Raw genomic sequence first — 23,122 nt, 5'->3', positions numbered from 1 at the left:
AGTACAAAAGTGTAATAGTGCAGATTTAGATTTCTTTCTTCCCCCATCCTTCTCCCTCCCCCACCCCCATCTCCCCGTCCTTGTACCTTGATGCCTGCTTAATGCCCAGACTGATGAGCCCAATTTGGACTGGTTCTGCACCCGGCCCAGTTTGATTAATGGCTCTTGGTAAGGTAGCATCAGTGCTGCCTCGTCCTTGTTTCATCACACACTCAAACAGGTACAAACACTACACGCACGCACACACACACACACACACACACACTCACTGCCACCAGACCAGCCTTGTAATTGATGACAGAGGGCTAACAATTTGCAAACCAAATGTGGAAAAGGGAGACAGCGCAAACTCTGCCTCAAACACCTCTCCACCTCCCTTCTCTCTCTCTCTCTCTCTCTCTCTCTCTCTCTCTCTCTCTCTCTCTCTCTCCCCCCCTTTCTACCTGTCTGTCTCTCCACCTCCTCTCACTGTCTATGCACCCGCTCTTTCATTAGGCATTTGTCACATTGATATGAAGGGCCGGGGCAGCATTGTGACATGCTCAGAGGGCAGTATAAATATTTGATTAGCCCTAATGGAAATCGTCACAGCGCGCTAATTGCGCCACACATTATCTGAGGTGCGGTATCAGCGGTGGACATCCCCTTTGATCCTCCCCTCCCCTCCCCCCTTCTCCTCTTCCTTTAGCCCATCTCAGCCTCTCTTTCTTTTGTTTATGCAGTTTATTTTGGGTCATAAGCCATTATCTCCCCCCCACACCCACCCCCACCCCTCTGCCTTCCTGCCTCTCCTTGTCAGTAGCCTCTCTCGGTGTTGTCATCTTTCTCTCAGTGGACGCTGACGTCTCTGTCTGCCTCCTCCCTTCTCCTCCTCACTGTGTATCTTGTTGTCCTCTGGTGCCCTGTTTGATGATTTTTCCCTCTATGATGGAGTTGAGGTCTAAATAGCTGCAAGGGCCACATAGGCAAACAAAAAGTGGACGCACACAGGGGACCAGAGGACAATACACAGCCAGGAAACAACACGCACAGTCTTTTTTTGCCCGTTCTCATCTGCAGCTCATGATGCAGCACTATTACTTGTGATAAAGACATAAAATGATAGCATCAAATTTATATAAAATTTACAGTTAGACATAAATAAAACCAAACGATTAAGTCACTAGTGCATGTTTTTGACTGGACATCAAATCAAAGGAGATGCTGATATGACGTTTGGTGACATTAAGTAAGCAAACATCTGTGTGGAGTAAGTCGGTCATAAAAGAAAACCCTCCTTGAGCTCTTTGCCAACCGTAAGGGGAAATGTGTCAAAAAAATGCCCATACAGTTGCAACTTAGCCTTAACACCTTGAGTCTGTTGACGATTTCTATTTTTAATCACATTTTGGAAGTTGCTCAGTAGTAAGCAGTCTGTTCCATTTGCTCCAGTCAACACCCAGCTCAGTGAACATGCACCCACATTGTGACTGCAGTAACCCCCTGCCTTTAATCTGCTTGCGTACTTTTAGTGATGCTTTGAATTCAAATCATATCCCTTTTGTTTTTTGAGATAAATGCGTATCCTTCAAGCAGCAGCGATTCCTTTAGATGTGCACACAATGAGTTGCGAGCATGTCCTTCCTTAACCTCCGTCCTGTTTGTGTTTACTTGTTGTTATTTACGGCGCGTCTCCCGTAAAGATCAGTGACATTGTTTGGTTTCGCTCCTCTTTTCTCTCCCCTTCTCTCTCTCTCACCCTCCCTCAGACGTTTCCATTTAGCCAAAGACAAAACAAGTTAATTAGATCGGAAGTGCGGGCCTATCAATGGAGAATCAGTATTCAAATCAAGGCCCTGTCTGGACACAAACAGCAGGAAGCCAAACAAGACCCCGGCGCTGCTGAATGGGAGGACAGGAGAGGGAGAGAGAGAGACACAGAGTGAAACAGCAAGAAAGAGAGCCCCTACTTAGGGGGCTTGCACTAGCCAATATATACACAAACAAACACACACACTGTTTACATGTAGGATCAATTCTATTTCTGTGTTTCCTTTCATGTCTTAATATATTTGAATGTGTTCATTCACACTTTTTGCCCTCAAGAAACTCGAAACATGCAGTCAATTCTGTATTGCCTTGTATGATTCAGTATGAACAGTTCATACGTCACAAAGCCATAACTTTGAAGCAATCCCATTATATAATTCAACTGATGACTGCGGTTACCTTCTTTTATTCTAACTTTTCACTCTTAATATCTTGATTCGACTGAGCATTTTAAATGAGAGATTACTTCCCACCTTTAACATGTTGTCTGTGAGTTAAATAAAAGTTGAGTAAAACTCAGGGGTCCATAAACTGGGGCACTCCCACTTCACATTTATGCAGAACAGTTTACTGCATGCCGTTCTTTAAGATAGAGGGACTCTAAATAGAATGCAGATTGCTTTAAAGGTCAAACATGTAGCATGTAAACATTGACAACATTAAATTGGATCATAATTTGTAAGAGAAAGTAAAGATAAGTTTGGTTAAGTAGACTTAATCGGACTGAATTTTACAATGTGTGTTACTGGTTGGTGTCACAAACAAAAGGTTTATTTGCAAACAGATCGGAATCTTTCAAAAGCATCTCCAGCATGTTGAACACCTCTATTTTTTCACTAATGTAAAATTCAAGGGAAATACATGCAAAGCAAAGCTTGAGGAGGTGGTGCTTGTACTGTAAGTCACAACTTCCTGTTTGTGACGGGAAGCAACAGGGTTTGTTTAGAGAAATGTGATCTTAAAACAATTATGGTAGAAATATTACTGGAGTGGAAAATGAAAAAAACAGCTATTCTCATATGCATGCACAGTATAATGTTGTAATGCTGTTTTGCACCTCAAGGGACATTTTGTACATCATCTTAATATATGCATATGCAGATACAAAACAAGAAAAAAACACTTTCAATAGGTGAAATCCTTGTTTTTTGGGGTGATTATGTATGTCTACATGTAAAGGTGGAGAGGAGAGGAGAGGAGAGGAGAGGAGAGGAGAAGGAGGAGGAAAGTGTGGAGAGGAGAGGAAAGGAGAGGAGAGGAGAGGAAAGGAGAGGAGAGGAGAGGGAGGAAAGTGTGGAGGAGAGGAGAGGAGAGAGAGGGGAGGTGGGTTGGAGGGGGAGGGGGAGGGATAGGTCCCATTATCTCATGTGGAGGGCCACCTGAGCTAAAGACAGCCATTTGTTCCCAAATCGACCTGTCGACCCCCGCCTAATTACCAGCCAATTATTTCCAAATGGACCGCATTCACCCCACACCCTGCACACTTAAAGAGGAGAGGGACAAAATTGCCTCCCTCTCTCAATCTCTCTCTCTCTCTCTCTTTCTCTCTTTCTGTCTCACTCACTCTCTGTCTATCTCTCTCTCTCTCTCTCTCTCTCGTTTGTCATCTTGCTGTCTTTCTTTTACTCTCCTCTTGTTTCAGCATTTTTTATCCAGTACGAAATACTTTTGCACTTATTGTTGCAGGCTTTGCAGCTAGTCCAACCAACCGCCCACTCAACCAAACACGAACACACACACACACACACACACACACACACACACACACACACACACACACACACACACACACACACACACACACACACACACACACACACACACACACACACACAGCGTGTTTGTTTTACATTAAGAGGCCTAATTATGGGAAGATTTAATACTGATTAATGCCATTGGGTGTTTGATTGTCCTTTTCATCCACAAACATTATTATGCAGCTCTCATATAGCTGCTTCATATCTCTATATTCTCTCGGTCTCTCATTCGCTCCCTCTGTCTCTCTCTCTCTCTCCCTCTCTCTCTCCCTCTCTCCCTCTCTCGCTCACTCTGGCACCGCTCAGTCTCAGCAGGCCGATGTGTATCGATGGGTCCGGCATGCAGGAGCCACCCGAAGGAGAAGAAGGCTGTGCCCCTGTTCCCAGAATTCTTTGTGGTTGGCCTCCATTGTTCGCCACCACTTGTATACAGTATTGTCAGACTGATTGTGAGCCTCCGCTCTCCCTCGCTCTGCGGACGGCTCGAGAGCAGGCAGAGTAGAGGAGACGGAGGGAAAGGGGATGAGGAGGAGGAGGAGGAGGAGGAGGAGGAGGAAGGGAGCTGTAAGCATTGTGTCCCGCTCGCCATTCTCCGGCCTTCCCATCTGTTTCCCTATCTTCCTTCCTGTTTCTGTGGGATAGCGAGCAGATTAGTAATAGCACCGCCACAGCTCCTAATAGGGGAAGTCATGGTAGGGAAATACGATGGATTGGTTTGAGATATCATCTGGCTGAGTGGTGCAATAGTTTTGAACTCTGACACCTACCGACTTTGATCACTTCGGTGCAGAGTTGAATTGTTGTAGTTCTCCACCTTCTGCTTTTTAACTCATCTCGTTCACGTTTGAATCAACCTTTTTTCACACTTTTAAGCCACATATGTCAGAGTTGTCAGTTGATATGTTTAAAGGACCCGTTCTTGGCTGGGTTCTCATTTACATGGAGTGAGCATATTAACACCTGCAATTACTACGCTATTTGATACAGAAAAAACTGCCTTAGGTAAACCTATGATATTACTGTGTTTGTTGTGACTGAGTCAGAGAGAGTTTTTACTGCTGAGTGAAGGGCTGCAATGAACAATTGTTTTTAATTCTCGTAATAAATTTGTAATTTTCAATTTTTCAGATTAATATTTTTGTATGTGAAAAAGGCCCAACCTTACGTTTGAGAAGCTGTAATCACGTAATGTTTTTGCGTTGTTGCTTGATAAGTAACTGACACGATTCACTGATTCTCTAAATAGTTGTCATTCGACTCACACACTCCACATTTATTCCCAGGTCACTTGGTGTTAATTAAGAGGTACAATTAGGTGGTACAATTTGACAATGAATTTGACAATTTGTTTGACCAATTGTAAACATAAAACATTAGTTTACAAAACTAACAGGACTAACTGTGAAAAGCATCCTCACAGCTGGAAAGCTTTAACCAGAGAATATGTAAAATGTTTGGTTATTTTTAAAAAGTGTAAGCATCAACATTACCACAGAACATAATCAATTTCCCTTTGATATAATCTTTAAATAACCTGAACATTAAAGTTTTCACACGCCAGTGTTTGCTGAAGGGCTATTGTGTTGACTTACCTCATATTATTTACAGATATTTTTGTAAATGTGTCTACCCCTTGAATAGCCTATTGTTCTAATATAATATAAATCCTATTGAGCACCACATTAATATCCCCACAGGGATCATTCAAGCTTCATCTGATCTAATCTCATATATATATTATGGAAAATTCAGTGTTACATGTCTTAATGTGTCTGCTTCACAATGTGTGTGTTCTGGTGTGTGTTCTGCTCGTTGTGGGCTGAGACAGGGCTGTGTACCGGCCTCTTGGCTGGAGTTTGAAGCTAAGTGGATTAGCATATCTCCCATGTCAGCTCCATTCACTGTGACAGCCTGATGACATGGGACCGTGTGACGGCCGCGACCCACCTGACGTCCACGGCTCAGGCCTCCCAGCAGGTGGTCTGACTCTGGGAGGGAGAGAGAGACTGAGCGAGAGAAGGGGGGAGTCAGAGGTAGGCTTATGGAAGGCAAAGTCATGCTCTCAGCAGTTATAAGAGTTTAGGCAGAGAGCAAACACACGTTTTGTCTCCGACAGTTGTCGAGTAGCACTACAATTCTTTTCTGTAGGTCCTTTGACATTTGTTTTCCCTCTTTGCAGATTATTGGTTATTTTAAGCCTCCAAAAAAATCAGTAGAATCATAAGTGTCATAAAAATGTGCATTAAGCTTGCAACATTTGAGTGGATTGTTTTTAATTATCCTTATCATACAGATGTAATACATTTTATCAAATACTTTGTGTATGCCAGATGATAAGAGTATACTATGTACTTCTTTATGGACAGGCCAATAATAATGTATAACCCAAAACCACATTTATTTTAAGTTATTTGACTCGAGTTTTTACACTGAACTAAAAATAATTGTAATTGTGTGCTGAATGGTATGCTCAGAAATAGGTTGTATTATTTTAAGCGTTGAACTTCTAATTGCAGCAGCTCTGCCCATTGAACTCCACAAAACCACTGCTGGTCCACTTTATTATTCTTGTTCACCTTGAGTACACTTTGCTTTCTCTAACTATAATTAACTGTTCCATTATAGTACAGAAATCCAAAATCAAACACTTTCATGCACACACAGAGATATTCCCTGTCTTTCCTTTTTCATGCTTACATCCTCTTCTCTGCTGTCTTCACTTTTCTTTATCTCATCTCCTCATCTTCTTGTTCCCTACCTTTCCATCCTTTCTCACTCCTCCTCTCATACCACTTAGACTCTCTAGTCTCCCATGACCCACCTGGCTCTCCTTCTCTCTCACCCTCCTCCTCCTCCTCCTCCTCCTCCTCCTCCTCCTCCTCCTCCTCCTCCTCCTCCTCCTCCTCTTCCTCCCACACAGTCTCGTGCCGGCCTGGCCAGGCAATGCTAACACTTTTGTCAGGGTGATTAATAGCATGCTAGATTGTCGTTAATTCACTGGCTAATGACTGGAGGGAGCGGGCGAGAAGAAGAGAGGAGCAGAGCGGAGCGAGGCTGGAGAGTAATAGACTGATGTATGGGTGTAGGCTGCTTCCAGTGGCAGAGGTGAATATCATCACCACCTCCTAACACCTCCGCTTACCCAGCAGAGCAACCTCAGACATACAGCTACTGTATAGTAACCAGAAAAAGCCAGGATGTAGCACACACACACACTTGTGCAATCATACATGTAGTCACATGTCACTCAGGTGAGGTTTAGGCACATTACACACTTGGGCAGTGAACATGATTTTGAATTACTAAAGCTTTCAATAAAATCCACATAGGGAACTCTGTTTAATAAAAAGTTATTCAGGTCTTCCAAAATCTTTTGTAAGTTTCTTTTTTATTATTTCAAATGTATGATTTTTTTTCGAAAATATTGCAATAAAATTGATTCTAATTTGTAAATTGAACAGAATTATTGGACCCTGCAATTATTGTTGTTGATACAATATCATCAATTTTCAGAATGTCTGGTTTATTTTTCTAGTTAGATGAAATACTAAAAGTATGAAGCTTGTTGGTACCTACATCAAGCATTCTGTTTTACATTGCCTCATTTTTGATATAGCACACATTAAATATGCAAAAACAAGGATATATATATATTTTTAACAACTGTACAAGACATACAGTACAAAACTCAGCTCGATGTCATGAAATTATTGAATCAAAATTTTAAAAAATTACTCCACATTTAGGACCAAACACTTACACCAAAACAAAAGATGTCTCCATTGCACATATGCACTCTGGACTGCACACAAATAGTCACACAAGCTAACCTTTCTCCTCCCTGGTTAATAAGAATGGATGGGTTTGTTCTGCAGGCTGTCTGCCTTGGTGCTCCCCTAGCTGGCTGTCTGGCCTCCCCAGTGGCTTGCTAAATGAAGCTGCACCAGAAGTGGGTGTAGGGACACACTAACACACACACGCACACACACACACTGAGAGAGAAAAAGAAAGAGACACTGAGGAGCAGTGCAAATAGTTTGTTCCTAAATAGACTTTTGTTCCTAACTAGATTTCTGTCGAATTAGCATGAATGTTTTTAGACCTCGCATTCAACTTCACGTTCGATTGTCTTAAAACTAAATTATGGCCAAAGTGTATGTATTGATTACCATCGCTTCTTCGGATATTGACACATAGTCCTTGCTGTTCCTCCCCATGACAGATGTGTATATCAATCTTAGTTACCACATCAAAAGGCTACCGTAGTTAAATAGGACAGAACTATAAAAGTGATTTATGAATCATTTTAGGTAGTGGAGGAGATTTGACTGACCACATTGTTTGTGTGAGTGTTTTTTAAGGGCTGCTGTCACTGGTCCGTTCCCACTGTCCCAGAAATGTTTCCCATGTTCAGGAGCATTCCAGATAGGGAAATGTATACTAATTTGACTCTCAGTAGCTGCTACGGCATCTTTAGTATTGATGCATTGGTTTAACTTATCTTTGGTGAATGTTTCTTGCATATTTCTGCCTGGACAGGTTTGTCACAGTAAAAATGGCCCTCATTTAAATAGTTGTTGTAGGTGGTGACAGTCATGACGAGACTTCTTATTTTCATGTGATTCCTCCTGTTCACTTTCTAATATCTCCAGCCTGTGCGTTCTTTTTGTGCCTCTCTTCTTTCTGTTATATCCAGCTCCTTTCTCCATCCCTCCTCCCGCTTTCTGCCCCCCTCCCCCCTCCCTTGACCCTCCCCTGGGGGATGTTTGCAACTCAATTTGGCAAATGTAACTCGATATTGATTATTATTAATATTTATCATGTTTGTGCACATGTTTTCTTCTAGTGCTATTAATCTGCCCTGTTAATAAATGTCTGCAGCAGCCTGGGCCCCGGGGCCCCTTGGGACCACAGGGCCACTACAAACACACACAAAAACACGCACACACACACACCTGCTCTCAGCTGCAGGAGGTTGCCTGCTGTCTTCTCTTTGCCTCGAGCCTTGATTTCAGTGCACACACAAACAAACACACACATAAACATACACACACTCACACAATATTGGAGGACGGAATGCCTTTAGGCTACTCAGCACAAATACCACATCAATACATCAGCCGTGTTGTATCGGCACTACACACACTCACGTAAAAAAACACACACACAGAGGCCCCAAACTGTTCCTTATTGAGCTGCAGTGACCAGATTCAGTCCTTTTGTCATTTTCTTTTTTGTTGTTTAAATGGTTGAAATGTTCACAAGCTTTGTGGTTGTAGTTTTTTTTACAGTTCAAATACTACAAGAGAAATGAAGTAAGGGAGAAATGTACTAAAGCATAGAGCAAGAGAACAGTCAGTGGACAGCTCCCCCTCGCAGATTTTCTTAGCAGCCATGTAGACGCATACACACATAAACACACAAAAACACACACATTGAAGACTATACCCTGCAAGTTTGCGAGAAACAAAGTATGCATGCTACAGTATGTGTGATTTCAACCTTTGTGGATAGATGATAAATGAAAACACTTTCCTGTTTTCCTGTAAATTTTTGGACATGGCAGCACTTAAAGTTATAAACACAGTTTTACACATAAGGACAGAAGCAGTATAAGCTGTGACTCACAATAGCATAAACTTTAATGTAGCCATAACTGCAGTTAAGACATGCATTTTTACGCAGAGCAGCAGCACATGTGCAACCATGTGCGGAAATCATTTAAAAAAAACACCTCCCTTTCATTTATTCTTTCTTTCTTTCTATGTTCTTTTATTAATTTTTTTCTGCCTCTGTGATCCCTCTTTACCCTCTCTGAAGAAGCCATGCTGTAGTTTAAAGTGTTGCTTGGAAATGTTTCCTTGTGCTTTTACAAGGGGAAGTGTGGCGTTTTTTGCTCGGAATCCCTTGCTGGTATTGTAGCTGACCGTGCCCTCAGTGCTCACTCATTAATTCTTAGCACACACACATAAATCGCGCACACCTTCTCCCCTTAACGCTCTCCTCTGGCTCCCTCGTCACATGCTTCTATTCTATACGTCATTTTGAATAGTAACCCCGGTGCCACTGTGGAAAAATGCACCATTGTACAGTTTTTCACCTCTTACTCTCACTCACTCTATACCTTTGATTTGCACACGTTTGATTTTTACATCCGCCCCCTCTTGTTTTAAAGCAGAGGGTGTTTTGGGCTTTTTCTTTTGTGGAGGAATCATCAAAGGCCTGCTTAATACAGAGGAACAGGTACCAATATCACTCTTTAGCCCAATAATGCAGCTAAGTGGGACCACATTGACACAATATAGCAGCACAAACAGCAGATTAAGGTTTGGGTTTGAATGCCGCCCCTCACATACTTACACACACATATGTGCACATGTGCGCACAGAGCTCCCACATCAAAATGTTTGGTCATTTATTGCTCAACCAGCTACCCATTTTTCATATCTGTCATGGTCCACACATTCTCCCTCTGCCTTTTTTTTCCTTTCTTTCGCCAGACGATCTTTCCTCCCCATATTTGGAGCCAGCGTAGAATTTTGCATAGTTTTGCCTTTTCCCTGGATACTGTCTTTTCATCAGTGGCTGGCTTTTCCTTTGAATTGAACCAGATCAATTTACGGCCAGACAAAGATACAGTCTCTGTGTGAGTTGGAGGGGGAATGCAGTGAGAGAAATGGGAGAAATGCTTCATGATGGCCATCACTTGTGAACATGTTCTGTTTCCAGCTCTCTTTTCTTGTTATCATGACCACAGCTATGGCTCCACTGTGCTGCTTGCAGTGCTTTTACACCATGTGCATCCCTGTATACAAGTGAAAATGCATCTTTTGCATCAAAAGTTTTACAAAGATTCTGTATTTTTCTCAATGAGGGCATGAGAAATTATTTTTTATTTTGCAAGCAATGGGTTGATCCTCATTTGATACAGTATTTATTGGTTTGCTGCCAGAATTCCTGCATACAGTCGCTGTTGTTCGTTTTTACTTTGTCGACAATATTGCTCAGACTATAAGCCACAAGGCACATGTGTTTGTGTGCGTCCAGGCAGACGGCAGAAAATGACTGCAGATCTCTATCTTTCTGCATTTAAGTCTAGAGTGCTTTGATTAAACACAACCACAGAACAATTTGCCTGTTGTAAGGCCCTCCGATTAAACCGCTGATTTTCAGCACCGTGTCAAGTTATTTTGCCATGGCAACGTTGATTACAATGTTATCAGCATTTCATATGTTTTTCTCCATTCTTTTATGTCTTGATTCTTGAAAATAAGTATAGTAAGATTTTTTTAATGGCTCGTATTATGTGGTTGCCTCGTAAAATATTTGACATTGTTAAATGTGTATTTTAGAGGTTAGCGTCTATAAATGTCATATCTATGTCCTATCTTGTAATTTAAATGGGACATGCAGTAATTATGAGATATCATCTGTATTACCTACCACACCATCTCTTGCACATGTGTTTAGAGTTCAGTAACAGCTCCTGCAGTTGCAAACAGATGTGTGTTTGTGTGATAGCCTGCATCTGTGTTCATACGTGCCCTAAAATCTTTGTTATTGCAAGCCGCTACAAAGCAAAGAACTGCGTTTATGGCACGCATTTACAATTTATCAAATAAATGGGATACCTTCATGTGGCCCGGGCCCTGCTCTGAGGCAGAGCAGCGTAGTTTTCCACTGGAATAACAGCCGCTGAACAAGCAGCCCATTGTAGCCGCAGCCAGCACCGGGACCCCCAAGGTGCGAATTAATGATTGACCCCTGATGTAATCAGGATAAATAGCTCCCCGTAAAAGAGAAAGAGATGGCGAGAAGAGCAGAGCGAGAAAGAACAACATACGGAGCCGAGGAGAGGAAGGCACTATCTGGCCCGGGTGTTTTTTAAGAAGCCCTCAGGGAGACAAACCTCACATCTCTTTCTGTGTCTTTAGAGACCCAGAGCTAACAGAGAGCTGTTTAAAAGCAGCTTAGGCGTCAGTTTTTTAGACTTGTCGCCTCCTCCTCTTCGTCTTCTTCCTCGCCCCTTTCATTATTTTCCTGCCTACTTTCTCATCTGCAACTTTTTTGGCTTGAACATTGTCAACTTGTCTTAAAGAGGGGAGGAGAGAGAGAGCGCTTGTCTCTAGTGGCGGGTAATCGGAAAATTTCCCAGGTTTTTCTTGAGGCAATTTTTTTATGAATTAGCTTAGTTACAACTGAGTGTTAAACTTGTTTAATATCACACTGTGTTGGCCATTTCTACCACGCTTTACTGCTTCATGCGTCCCACAAAAGATGTTTTGTTCATTAAAATTAAGAGGGTTTTTTTTCTCCCTCTTTCTCCTTGTTACTTGATTATTCGACGTAGCGATCTGTGCATTTTGTTGCACAGGCTCTTAAAGCCAAATAGTATTTAATAGATTTTCCGAGGCTGATTTCTGCTTGTCAAAATTGCTCTCAATGGGTCAAGTGTGAGAGTGGGGGAGTGAAGAGGGAGAGTGAGTGAAAAAAAAGTGTGTTTAACAGTCTGAAAACACTTTTGATTGTGCGGAGGGAGCAGCAGATAGGGCTGAGTTATAAAACTTTAATTGATCTGTGAAAAGTGGAAGCTACTGCTGGCTCACTTGTTCCAATGCTTAATTGCACGCCTGTTCTGAGCCCCTATGAAGCAGTGATCATTAAAAAATGGGTTCTTTTCCAGTCCAAATCACTGGATGACGCAGAATCAGTCATAAAAGGCTGGATTTTACTGCAGCAGCTTTATATGATAAGTTTCCCGGATCTGCGTGGACATGCTGCAGGTTTGCCAGGCGCTGAGAAGCCCTTGTCGCATGCTTTCATAGTTTCACATTTCACATTTAAAGCGTACATGTCAGTTCATTTAACAGCTTTCACAGGCCACATCTGTCACTGGGCAGAAACCCAAATATTTATCAGAACAAAAAACTGATGCAGTGTACAACGAATGTGCCCATGTTCAAATTCACTCGTGAATTTTTCTACTTTGGTTTCTTGATCCGTTCATTCAATCTCCCTACGATTTACAAGCCTCAGCTCTTCCGCATGTACGGAAATTGTCTAGAAAAGACGCTCCCAAACAGAATTAAAACATATTAATTGAGGTTTACTTTAACTTATTAGTGAAGCATATAATCTTTTTTAAAACGTAAACCCACACACGTTCATTGTGCTTACAAGCACATTTTTGAAATGTCATGTTGCAGCTCCTGCTGAAATCTGGAAAGCGGTGGCAGGCTTGGCAGCAGGCTAGATGGAGGCTAACGGAGAGAGAAAGCTTGATTGGAACCACCCCTCCTGTAATTTTGGGCCTAGTTAGCCTGCTGATTGCCAGTCCCTGTGTTTAGATAGTAAAACTGTAATGGTGCTTTGACTAAAGACACCAGGATCGGTCCATAGTGGAAAGGAAGGATACACACATAACAAACACAAACACAAAAACAAATACACACTGAACTTCTATACTTTGTTGGTACTGACTGATGTGTAGTGAAAACTACTTGTACGGTAGATAGAAATCCCACAAACCCCACACAGCAAAGCAGCCCATTGAGATGGATCTGCACACACACACATACAAAAACCTTCACTGAAATGGGATGAAAACTTAAAGCCAAGTGCACATTGATACACACCTAAACACACACCTAAACACACACACTTTTAGTGCTCAACATCATTTTCCTGCATGTTGGAAGGGACAATCATATTGTCAATGTCTGGATAGGACAGTAATGCAAGGTGACGAGGCTAACCAGGTCAGTGATAGACACAGCGATTATTTGTAAGATGAGTCCTGGCAGAAATCTCTGACTGTGATGGAATTAAGAGCTTTTCCCATCAACCACTTGGCTGACCTAAAGTTTCTTCTATTCGTCTGTTTGGCTCTTCTCTCATAGTCTCGTGGGAAAATCTGTGAACTCAGCATCTTGTCCATGATGTAATATCTTAAGAAATTGTATGTTGTGTTACACCTCCTCTGCCTGCCTAATAACAATTGCCTCTGTATATGTGTTTTGTCTCTTAGATGACAGTGAACCAGTGGACAGCATGTACGACACAGAGGCCGACCTCACGGGTTTAGCGAGCGGAGGCGGGGCCGACAGCCCAGAAGACGACACAGATGACGGCGTCATCAACATGTCCCCCCTGCCCTCACCGACCCCTTCCCATCCAAACAACAACCACCACCACCTGCTGCACCCCCACATCTACGCCACCCACCACCACCACCACCTTCACAACAACAGCAACAGCAGCAGCAATGACCAGGACTTCACCACACCCAAGGAGGGCTCGCCCTACGAGGCACCTGTCTACATTCCCGACGACATTCCCATTCCCAGCGAACTGGAGCTGCGTGAGTCCTCTGTGCCTGGTGCCGGCCTGGGTGTTTGGGCCAAGACCTGCATTGGTGCTGGCGAGAGGTTTGGTCTGCACAGCACGCTGCATCACGAGGCCACCGTCAAAGACGGCTCCTTTGGATGGGAGGTAGGAACCAGCAGGGCTTCTTACAGGATACTTTGTGTTGGGTTGTTATACGTTCTTTTTTCTCTTTTCATTTCAATGTCTATCACTTTTGCCTACTTGTGGCTCAAAGAAATGTACAATAAGATATGAGATGAAAAGAGTGAAAATGATGCATCACTGAAGAGGGTAAGTGAATGAACGAGCCGCTCTTCATTCTTCATATTTCCAGCCATCACTGTTTATCCACAGGCAATCTCATCATCAGCAAAGATGCCCATACAATTTGAATCCCCTGTGTGATTGAACCTCATCTTTTATCCTGCACATACACACTCACATACACACGCACATACACAAATCACACTTGTCCAGAATTCCAGCAGCACAGTAATGTCAGATGGAAAAATCTGCCTGATTAGTGGAGGTATCAGCTTTTCTGGGCGTCGGTCCGAGCGAGCACACTCATTTGGTCACGCCACCCGATATGGAAATGGAAGAAGCATGGCCCAATGCGGTGGCGGCATATTGAACTATTAATTTTCATTTCAACATGACATTAGAGGATATTGAAGTTGCTTCAGTAAGCTCATTAAAAAGAAGAAAAAAAAGCAACTCCTGATCTCTGTCTCCCTTTCTCTCTTTCTCATGTGCCTAATCAGAGGTGAAACATACTGGCCTGCTTTTCATTTCACCGACTCCTTGACTCTTTAGAATGACTTTTTAGGGGGGCCGGTCATTAAAATAGTCTAAAATTACATTTTTTGTCATAAGGTATAGAGACTTTGACAGTTGAATCATTGAAACATCATTTTGGAAAGGGCATGGTGTGCTTGAACTAGACGCCACCAGCTGATTCAGTTTCTGTTTCATAAGCATTTAGGAGAACATGCAAAATTGGGGCAATGTAAGCAAATATTTTATATTGAATGTCAGCATGGTAGACGACATCAATTGATGAGATCAAATTATTTAGTTTACTTGAAGAGCTTGAAAAAAACTTTATGGTAATCAACAATCAACAACACAGATGCCTGCTACTGATCTGTTAGCCAGTGAAGGTAACATTTAGGCAGACAGAGTAAGACTAGTATCATAGGAGCAGAAATTATGATTTCATAAAAGCAGATTTGAATACTTTTATTATTATTTTCGTTAGCAATAGGTTGAAAAGGCAAAGTAAAATTGTCTTTAGATTTAAAATGACATTTACAGTTGATACGAGTAGTCATTTTATCAAAGCATGTGGCTATTCTTTTTAGTTTCTCTTGAGGGAAAAAAATATATTTAGTACATATATTTAAAATGTATTATCTCTAAGAAACTCAGAAAAATGTAGTTATGAATCCCTTATTGACTGTATTTTAAAGAAATCCCCAAATAGCTTCAGTGTGAAGACCTCATGGTGGTTTCCACAAAAGCATTCATTTCTCTTTTCACCCTGTTTTCTTCCTAACAGTTGTAGGAGCACGCAGGCGATTAGAGAACATAGTCACACGCTATATGGCAGTGTGCCAGGCGGAACATTTTCCTTTTTAAAGTTCATATTATGGCTAGCCATTCAGGGTGCAAAGGGCACCTCTCCAAAAGCTACACTCTCCCCGTAGCTCTCATGTTTTCTCTCAGTTTTCCTCCTCCTTCCTCTTTTCTCCCCAGACGCTCTCCGTAATGCATATTCATCAGCTAAGCTTTAGCTCTCTGGCTTGTAGGAAAGAAGGCCACCTTCAGCTCTAAAGAGATGCATGTGCTCACAGAAATGTCCTGGCACATACACGCCTCCCTGAAAAGGAATTCAACATATTGTTTTAGGATGTCTAGTATTTTGGCAACTTTAAGACAGAGTTTGCAGTTAAGCTTAAGTTTATAAACCACCTAGTAAGGTACACTACAGTGTACCCTTTGGTGACATTTTTGAACTGTGTTTGTGAGCAATTTTCTCAGATCAATTAGGATGTTTCTGTTAGCCTGAGGTCAATTGTGTTAACCCTAAAGGTAAAATCTTTTTCCTTTTCCTCCTAACATGTCAAAGGGGAACAATTGATCCGTCTTTTTTCCCTCGTCCTCCTGAATGGTTGTTGGAGGGCTGACTCTTGGTAAGGCCGTAGCATTTTTTTAAGATATCCTGTCTGGTTTGGGGCTGGAAGACTTCGGGGGCTCTCCTCTCCCAGACTCTTATCACAGATAGTCATAACAGCCAGTCTGTTGATAGCCATCAACAGACTCCCCTAGGAGTACCGTACACCCCCTTTCACCATCTAACCCTCTACTCATCTACTGCCTCTGGTCTTAGACAAATAGACAGGCCAGGGAGCCACAGAAGTAATACTGAGTGAAGAAAGATGTTGAAAGAAACCAGAGAGAAACAAGGATTAATGGGGATGGATAGAGCAAGAAAAGAGGATGCAAAACACACATTTCTTACAGGATCAGAAACGGTGGTGGAGTCTAATATTCTTTGTGGAAATCATGTGCATGTGTGTGTGAATTACAGCAGTCCCCTGCCAAAACAGTGGATGTGTTATGAGAGATAATAAGTGAAGTCATCTTACATCTCTGGTGTAAATGTGATCATATCTAACCAAGGCCGCACACATTTAGTCTCAGCCCTTCTTTGTCGGAAGACAAAATTGGATTAAGCGCTGCCTTTAGTTATCATAGTGATTAGTGTAACTGTGCTTCCACTTCATAATAAATTGCAGTTTACTATATCACTGAAAGCCTTGTCTTCTCAAATGCTCCTAAAAGTTAAATAGCGTTATTTTCTTCTTGATGCCCACTTCATTTTAAGGTGATTGAATGATCTTAAAATCAGAGGTTACAGACTCTTCTGTAAATGCAGCCCTGTGATCCTTAAAAACATAAAATGTTGTTGAAATGATATATGCCCTCTGCAGTGGTACACTCAAATCCAAAACAGCTTAACTACATTGACTGCATTTTTGTGGATATTTTACTAAGACTGGCAATAACTCATTATATTGGCTCTGCAAGCATCGCAGTCTACCAAACGCAGCCAAGCTGCTCTAACAGTCACATGACGGTCTCTGTAGTGCTTTCTGGATATCTGAGCGGAGTTGTAGATTGGTGGAGAGAAACGGAGAGAGTAATAGAAAGAGAGAGTGAAAGAATAGCAGTGAGAGAAAGAAGAAAGAGGAAGGCAGAGAGGAAGCCTACTATTGTCTGTCCCGGGGCGCTGGGGACTAGAAGAGGTGTTAACTCAGACTCATTTCAGCAAGACGGACAGCTCAATCTAAGAGCTGCTTTGCTGCAGGCCATGGCCATTCTCTTCTGTCTCAGACTCCCTCTCTGGGCCAGCACCGAGTCATCCATTTAAAAACCATTATGCTCCCCCTTTAGCACAACATGATAGAACGCCAGGGCCCCAGGTCTACTGTATGTGTGCGTGTGTGAGTGTGTGTGTGTGTGTGTAGGGCTGCCAACCTCAGCCTCAGGATAGGAAGGCCTGAGCAAAGTGAGGCCCGGCCCTCAGAGAGTCCAGTGTTGGGGATCTGCTGTCAGAGTGACTGCTGTTATTATCTGGCCGGTAGATTGGCCTGACTTGCCTATTGATAGAGACATGTCACCATACAATGGCTGGAGGTATTGTGCTCTGTGCACTGACTGGCATTGAATGGACTCACTGATCTAACTCCCTCGGGTGTTCAGATGGCAGGAGAGAAGGCGGAAGCAGTGCATGTTAATAGGAATAAACTGCAAAGTAACTTCTTGGGTCTCTTCGGCCACATTAAATCCTTCCCACAGTTAACCACTTTGACTTTGGTCTTCAAAGGCACAGCGAGATAAAAGCAAGTCTGTCAGTTAAACCTGTATTCAGAACATTCACGAAGCAAACAAATGATATGACGAAGCCCTCTGGAAGCGATATTAATGGTGTTTACTCTCACTTTTCCTTACCCTGTGACCACTGGGCGTGTCCTTGCACCTCTGAATCATGGCTTTTGACACTCCTCCAGCACCTGTTAGCTTTGTCTTTCCTCACTATCTTTTTGTTCTCCAGCTTGAACGTGTTTGCTATATCACAGTTCTTGCTCGAAAGTCAATGCACATCAAGTGTTGCCACACAACCTCACCAACTGTGAGAAGACAGAATCACTTGCTTGTCAGTTTTGGACAATTTACTGGCGGCTTAATTATAATTATCATTTGTGTTGTCCTGCCATTGTCACTTTATAGAATATATAAATGTTACTCAACATGATTCCCTCAGGCTGTGGTATATTCTGAGGCATGATAAGGGGGATATAAGAAGGACAAGGTGCATTTTGATTTTAGGGATGTGCATTGATGTAGACCCGTTTGACAAGGTCAACACAAATGTTTTCACACACAAAAAAACACATATCATAGCGGCCGTGTCAGCCCTGAAGCCATATTTGTTTCTTTGCAGCAGTGGACCTTGGGATGACTTTGTTACCAGGCAAACTTCTATTCTCTGTCTGTCATTCTTTTTCTGTTTACTTTTTGTGGGGTGATTTTCCATATCAGTATCATTCACCCAGTGATGTGTGGAAAGAGGCAAAAAGTATGCTAGCTCTTCTGTTTACCCTGTTATTGACTTAGCGATAGGCTAAGACGTCTGGCGGGCACTCTCATGTCGCCAGGGTCCTACGTGACAGATACCCATCCGGCCATGGCATCATGGATCTCCCTCACCCTCTGTCATGCTCTAAATCTCCAGCTTGACAGCTCGCTTTTTGCGCTGACGCTGTGCTTCTTTTGTTCTCGACCTTATCGCTTAGCTAAGCTAACGTCCTTTTCTCCTAACTTTAGGGAGAAGAAGTCCTGGCGCACCCTGACACTTATCTGTCCTGACCCACCTCTCGCCTCCTAAAGTGTTTGCTCGCCTTTTGTGTTTTTCCTGAGGTGGGCGGATGGCCAAGTTCTTATGCTGCGAGATATCCCTATAGGGCATTCAAGGTGCAGCTTGGAACTTGTCTGATCTGTTTGCCTTCTACAGAAAGGTGTTTTTTATCTTGATGTTTGGTCCTTACGGCGACTGGTACCGAACTGATAGGGCTGAAACTCCCTGGGACTGCCAGGAGACAGTTGTCACACCAAACAAATGGAGAGTGTGAGATAGACTGAGAAAGAGAAGGAGTAAGATAACGAGTGATAGAGTTGTTTCCTGCATGATTTAACTAATGTGCTTTCAAGTGTTCTCACGGTGACAGTAATGTTCTGCTGCTTCAATTATGAGTGTTGGTTAAGGTCAGAGAAAGTTAGCTTTCACTAACCATAACACAGGAAACCATAATCAGATATGAATCCATTTGTTCATCATCTCATTTTAAGACACTCGGTCCTAACATTACTCCTAGTTAACTTGAACCCCTACTGTGTGGACTATTGTATAGCATGAGTGAAGCTCTTCACATAAATGGGGCCATTATCATGTCTTTTAGTAATCAAATCAGGACCATGCTCTGATGAACATGGCCTTGAGCTGAGAGCACTTCTTAAAGCCACTTAACAGGAAAAACAGCAAGCCTTCTTAGTTTTACCTCCTCAGATCTAGTTTCATTGGAAAGTAGAGGATGATTGTTTATTAAAGGGTCAGTTCACCTAGATTGCAAATTGAAAAAAAATATAGATATTTATACTTAGCCTTTATAATGTTAGTTCTGAGATACCCATCAGTGAGGCTTTTGCTGGTGCCCCTTAAGAAAAAGAGAGGAAACAGGATTTGTTTTTGTGCATATCACATGAAAGTTTTAACGAAAGAAAATTTCTCACAATTTAGGTGCATAGAACTGAACTTTCTATGGTCATCAACTACCATTGGATAAGTACAGTACCCTGGTTTTGTTATTTGGTTGAACAGCCCCAATGAAGTTAAGCGTTTAACTGACAAGATCCCCAATATTTAATGCGGCATAGGGCTGAAAACATGATTCTCCTGAGTTTACACCAGTGCTTTGATGAAAACCTTTTAACAAAAGGTTTCTTTTAAAATCCTTTAATGGTGAAAATTTCTTCACAGCTACATTCACTGCATTTTTTTCAGGATAGGTTCTATGAATTGATGTGTTAAAGTAAGGAGTTACTTGGGCACATGTGCGTCCCACATTGCAATGAAAGGGATATCAAACCTGTGGTTTCTAATAACAGTATTGACCAACAGTGTGCGGTTTTCTGTCATCATTATTTGACTTTGACAGAAACCCCAAGTTTACACACGGAGCAAAAACACCCGAGAGAGAGCGTAACACCACAAGTCTCAAGGCCTGGGTGCTGTAATATCTTCCATTCACATTCATTTTATGTAGGTTTTAAACATGCCATTAGCCAATTTAATCCAATTTTCCCAGCTTTCGGAGCACTCCAGTGGAACAGATTCCATCTAATATTAAACATATGGTCGTCGTTGCCCCTGGAAACACCACGGCAGCGCTGGGCTTTTTTAAGAAGCTGTTAAAGACGAGCCTCCTGTGTCTCAGTGCAAACCGTTGTCAATTATCTTCAATGAACATGGTAATTGATAACAAGGAAGCAGGGCAGCAAATTAAATGTCAGGTTTGATTAGAAGCCTGATACCTTATCATTTGTTCATAACTCGTTACCAACATCTGTTAATTAGTTAATAAATGAATCTGCATGGCTCAGATCAAAAGCGCTCAGGCTCCCGAGGAAGTGCATTGGGCAAAGTCATCCATCTTTGAAGAGAGTGGAACTCAACAAATATTGTCCCTGGGATTTGGACTGTTATTACTTGGTCATTGGTTTCAGACCTCAGCCACTCCAATGAAGCATTCTCAAAGGAACCTCTTGTTTGCCCTCCTCTCCCCCCAAACAGTCTCCTCACGCATCTCCGCCACAATGCAATCATTTATTGCAGCCGGTTTCTCTTAGCGGACGTGCTTTTTAAGCATTAATTTAAAAGCTCTCACATTGGCCCATCAGTCCTCTGTGGTGAAGCGCAGGTAACTCCTGTCCGATCCGCCTCTCCCCCTCTCTTTCACCACGCATCTTGCGAAACCCCATCGTTCATCGTTGCCCTGATGAATAGTCCCATCAGTTGGGGCCTCGGGGCAGAAGCAGACAATGACACTGCTCTTTGCCACAGTGGAAGATGATGACATTTGTCAAACACTGTTTCTCTTGGTGATTAGATTTATGCTATTACGTAGACACACCCTTTACTGCCTTTCAAGCTCTTGCTGCTTGTCTTATATTTATAAAATAGGCGTGAAACAAGGCTCATCTTATCTCGGCTTTGACCTATTCTGTCTTAACTATTTCATATTTATGATATAATATACTTTGTTTGCCTATAAGTGTATAGGTGACAGACCTTTGTCACAGATCACTGACTGTTCCCTTTCTCCCTCGCTTTAAATCTCAATCCCTTGTGCTGCTTAACGTTTCTATGACTCAAGCAGGAGGTGGTGACCTAGTAAAACCGGTTACGGTGGCTGTATTGATCGCCATTTTCCATAATCAGATACACAACATGGCCTGAAAAGCCTTGGCTGTAGAAATACTCATTTTCAAAACAGTTCTTGTGCTGTGCTGAAGACCTCAAATGTAATAAGCCCAGGAGCAAACTGGAGGGCTGGCTGTGCCTTTTAATTACTTTTTATTAGGTATGAGGACTAACATTTTTACCACAGTGTGTGTCTTTTTTGGAGTCAGACAGCCGTGGAACAGAAGGAGAGTATAAAGCACTCATAAGCATATGATTGGTTCTAGGAGGAGAAGGAGGACTCACACTAACCAATCATCTTATAATAATTATAAAAGTTCAGGTAACCTTCACATTCTGTTGATCTGTCTCTGTCTATACTTTACACGTTTGTCTTTGTTTTTATAGCTCCGGATTATTAAAATGATAATGTTCTGTACATTTTAGTGCTGTTTCACACGAACATGCACATTCATATAAACTGCATATTACCACAAGCACGTACGTCCACACGAACACAAAGAGACACAGGCGGGCAGGAAAAAGACATTCTCCCATGTTATTCTTTCCTCTACTCGGTCATTTAGAATAACAGCAGAGAGTGAGAAGCTAAGCACAATGACGACATTAGATCTCAAAACAGTGTTGAATTGTTGAAGTGTCGAACACGCCGGGATGTCTTTACTTTGGAAAGTCTCCGGAGTCGCTTGGGTGATTTTCTCTCATTTTCTCCACCACTGTCATTGGGAGCAAGAGTCTCGTCTGCATGAGACAACAAGGAGGTTTTGACAAGTGCATGATTTGTAGAGGTGTACTTATATGTGTGTGTGTGTGTGTGTGTGTGTGTGTGTGTGTGTGTGTGTGTGTGTGTGTGTGTGTGTGTGTGTGTGTGTGTGTGTGTGTGTGTGTGTGTGTGTGTGTGTGTGTGTCTATGTTCACACATCCGCACTTTTATATCCACATTTCTGCCTGTTATTCATCTTGGGCACCGGTCCGCCTTCCACATAATTCTAAATCTGTCAAATTATCCCAACTAAAACAGGATCTCACCAGGAGTTTGGTGTAATATCTTAATTTAGTATGAATGTGTGTGTCATGATGACGGATAATAGTTCAAGCAGATGTTTCCCAGACATTTCATTCATGAGATATTATTGCCTCATTCAATTTCGTTTGCATTATTCTGCACACTAGTCGCAGTGAATTACAATGTTTAATAACTGTTGTAAAGCATTTTATTTTAATTTGTCTTACTCTTGTCATCATCTGAGGTATAGTAACTGTAACATACATCGTAACTGCTTACAAAGATGCTTACTGGGGAGTCAAATTTAGGCTTTTGTTAAAATACAATTTGCTGTGTCAGAAAGTGAACAAATGAACAAGCAAACAAAAAACACAAATCAATCCTAGTCCTCTCTTTAATCTCGCCAGGGGGAAAACAACCTGACTATTAGTTCGGTTGTCCAGAAAGAAAGGGAAGTAACTAACTAACCTGATTAATGCACATTTCCTTAATGGTCAGAGCAATGCACCGCAATTCTCATCTCATTCTCATTCTTTCCTAAATAAACTAGGATTCTGCTCTTTGTTACACTTTCTGGAGAGGAGGGGAGCTGATGTTGATGCCGCAGCGGTACCCAGCATGCCACCCGGTTCCACGGAC

The 23,122-nt window shown here is 42.2% G+C and overlaps 1 protein-coding gene across 1 annotated transcript in view; it reads left to right on the top strand.

Moving 5' to 3' along the window:
* LOC129099420 (histone-lysine N-methyltransferase PRDM16-like) overlaps nt 1-23,122 on the top strand; it is a 153,610-nt gene that overhangs the window by 44,159 nt on the left and 86,329 nt on the right. Inside the window, exon 2 of the mRNA XM_054608656.1 lies at nt 13,594-14,057. Within this exon, the coding sequence (XP_054464631.1) occupies nt 13,594-14,057 (464 nt within the window). The remainder of the gene's footprint in view (nt 1-13,593; nt 14,058-23,122) is intronic.

The sequence above is a fragment of the Anoplopoma fimbria genome, chromosome 12, assembly GCF_027596085.1.
Source record: "Anoplopoma fimbria isolate UVic2021 breed Golden Eagle Sablefish chromosome 12, Afim_UVic_2022, whole genome shotgun sequence".
NCBI lineage: Eukaryota > Metazoa > Chordata > Actinopteri > Perciformes > Anoplopomatidae > Anoplopoma > Anoplopoma fimbria.
Note: the sequence above shows the minus strand (reverse complement) of the source record. Positions and strands in the feature narration are given on the sequence as shown.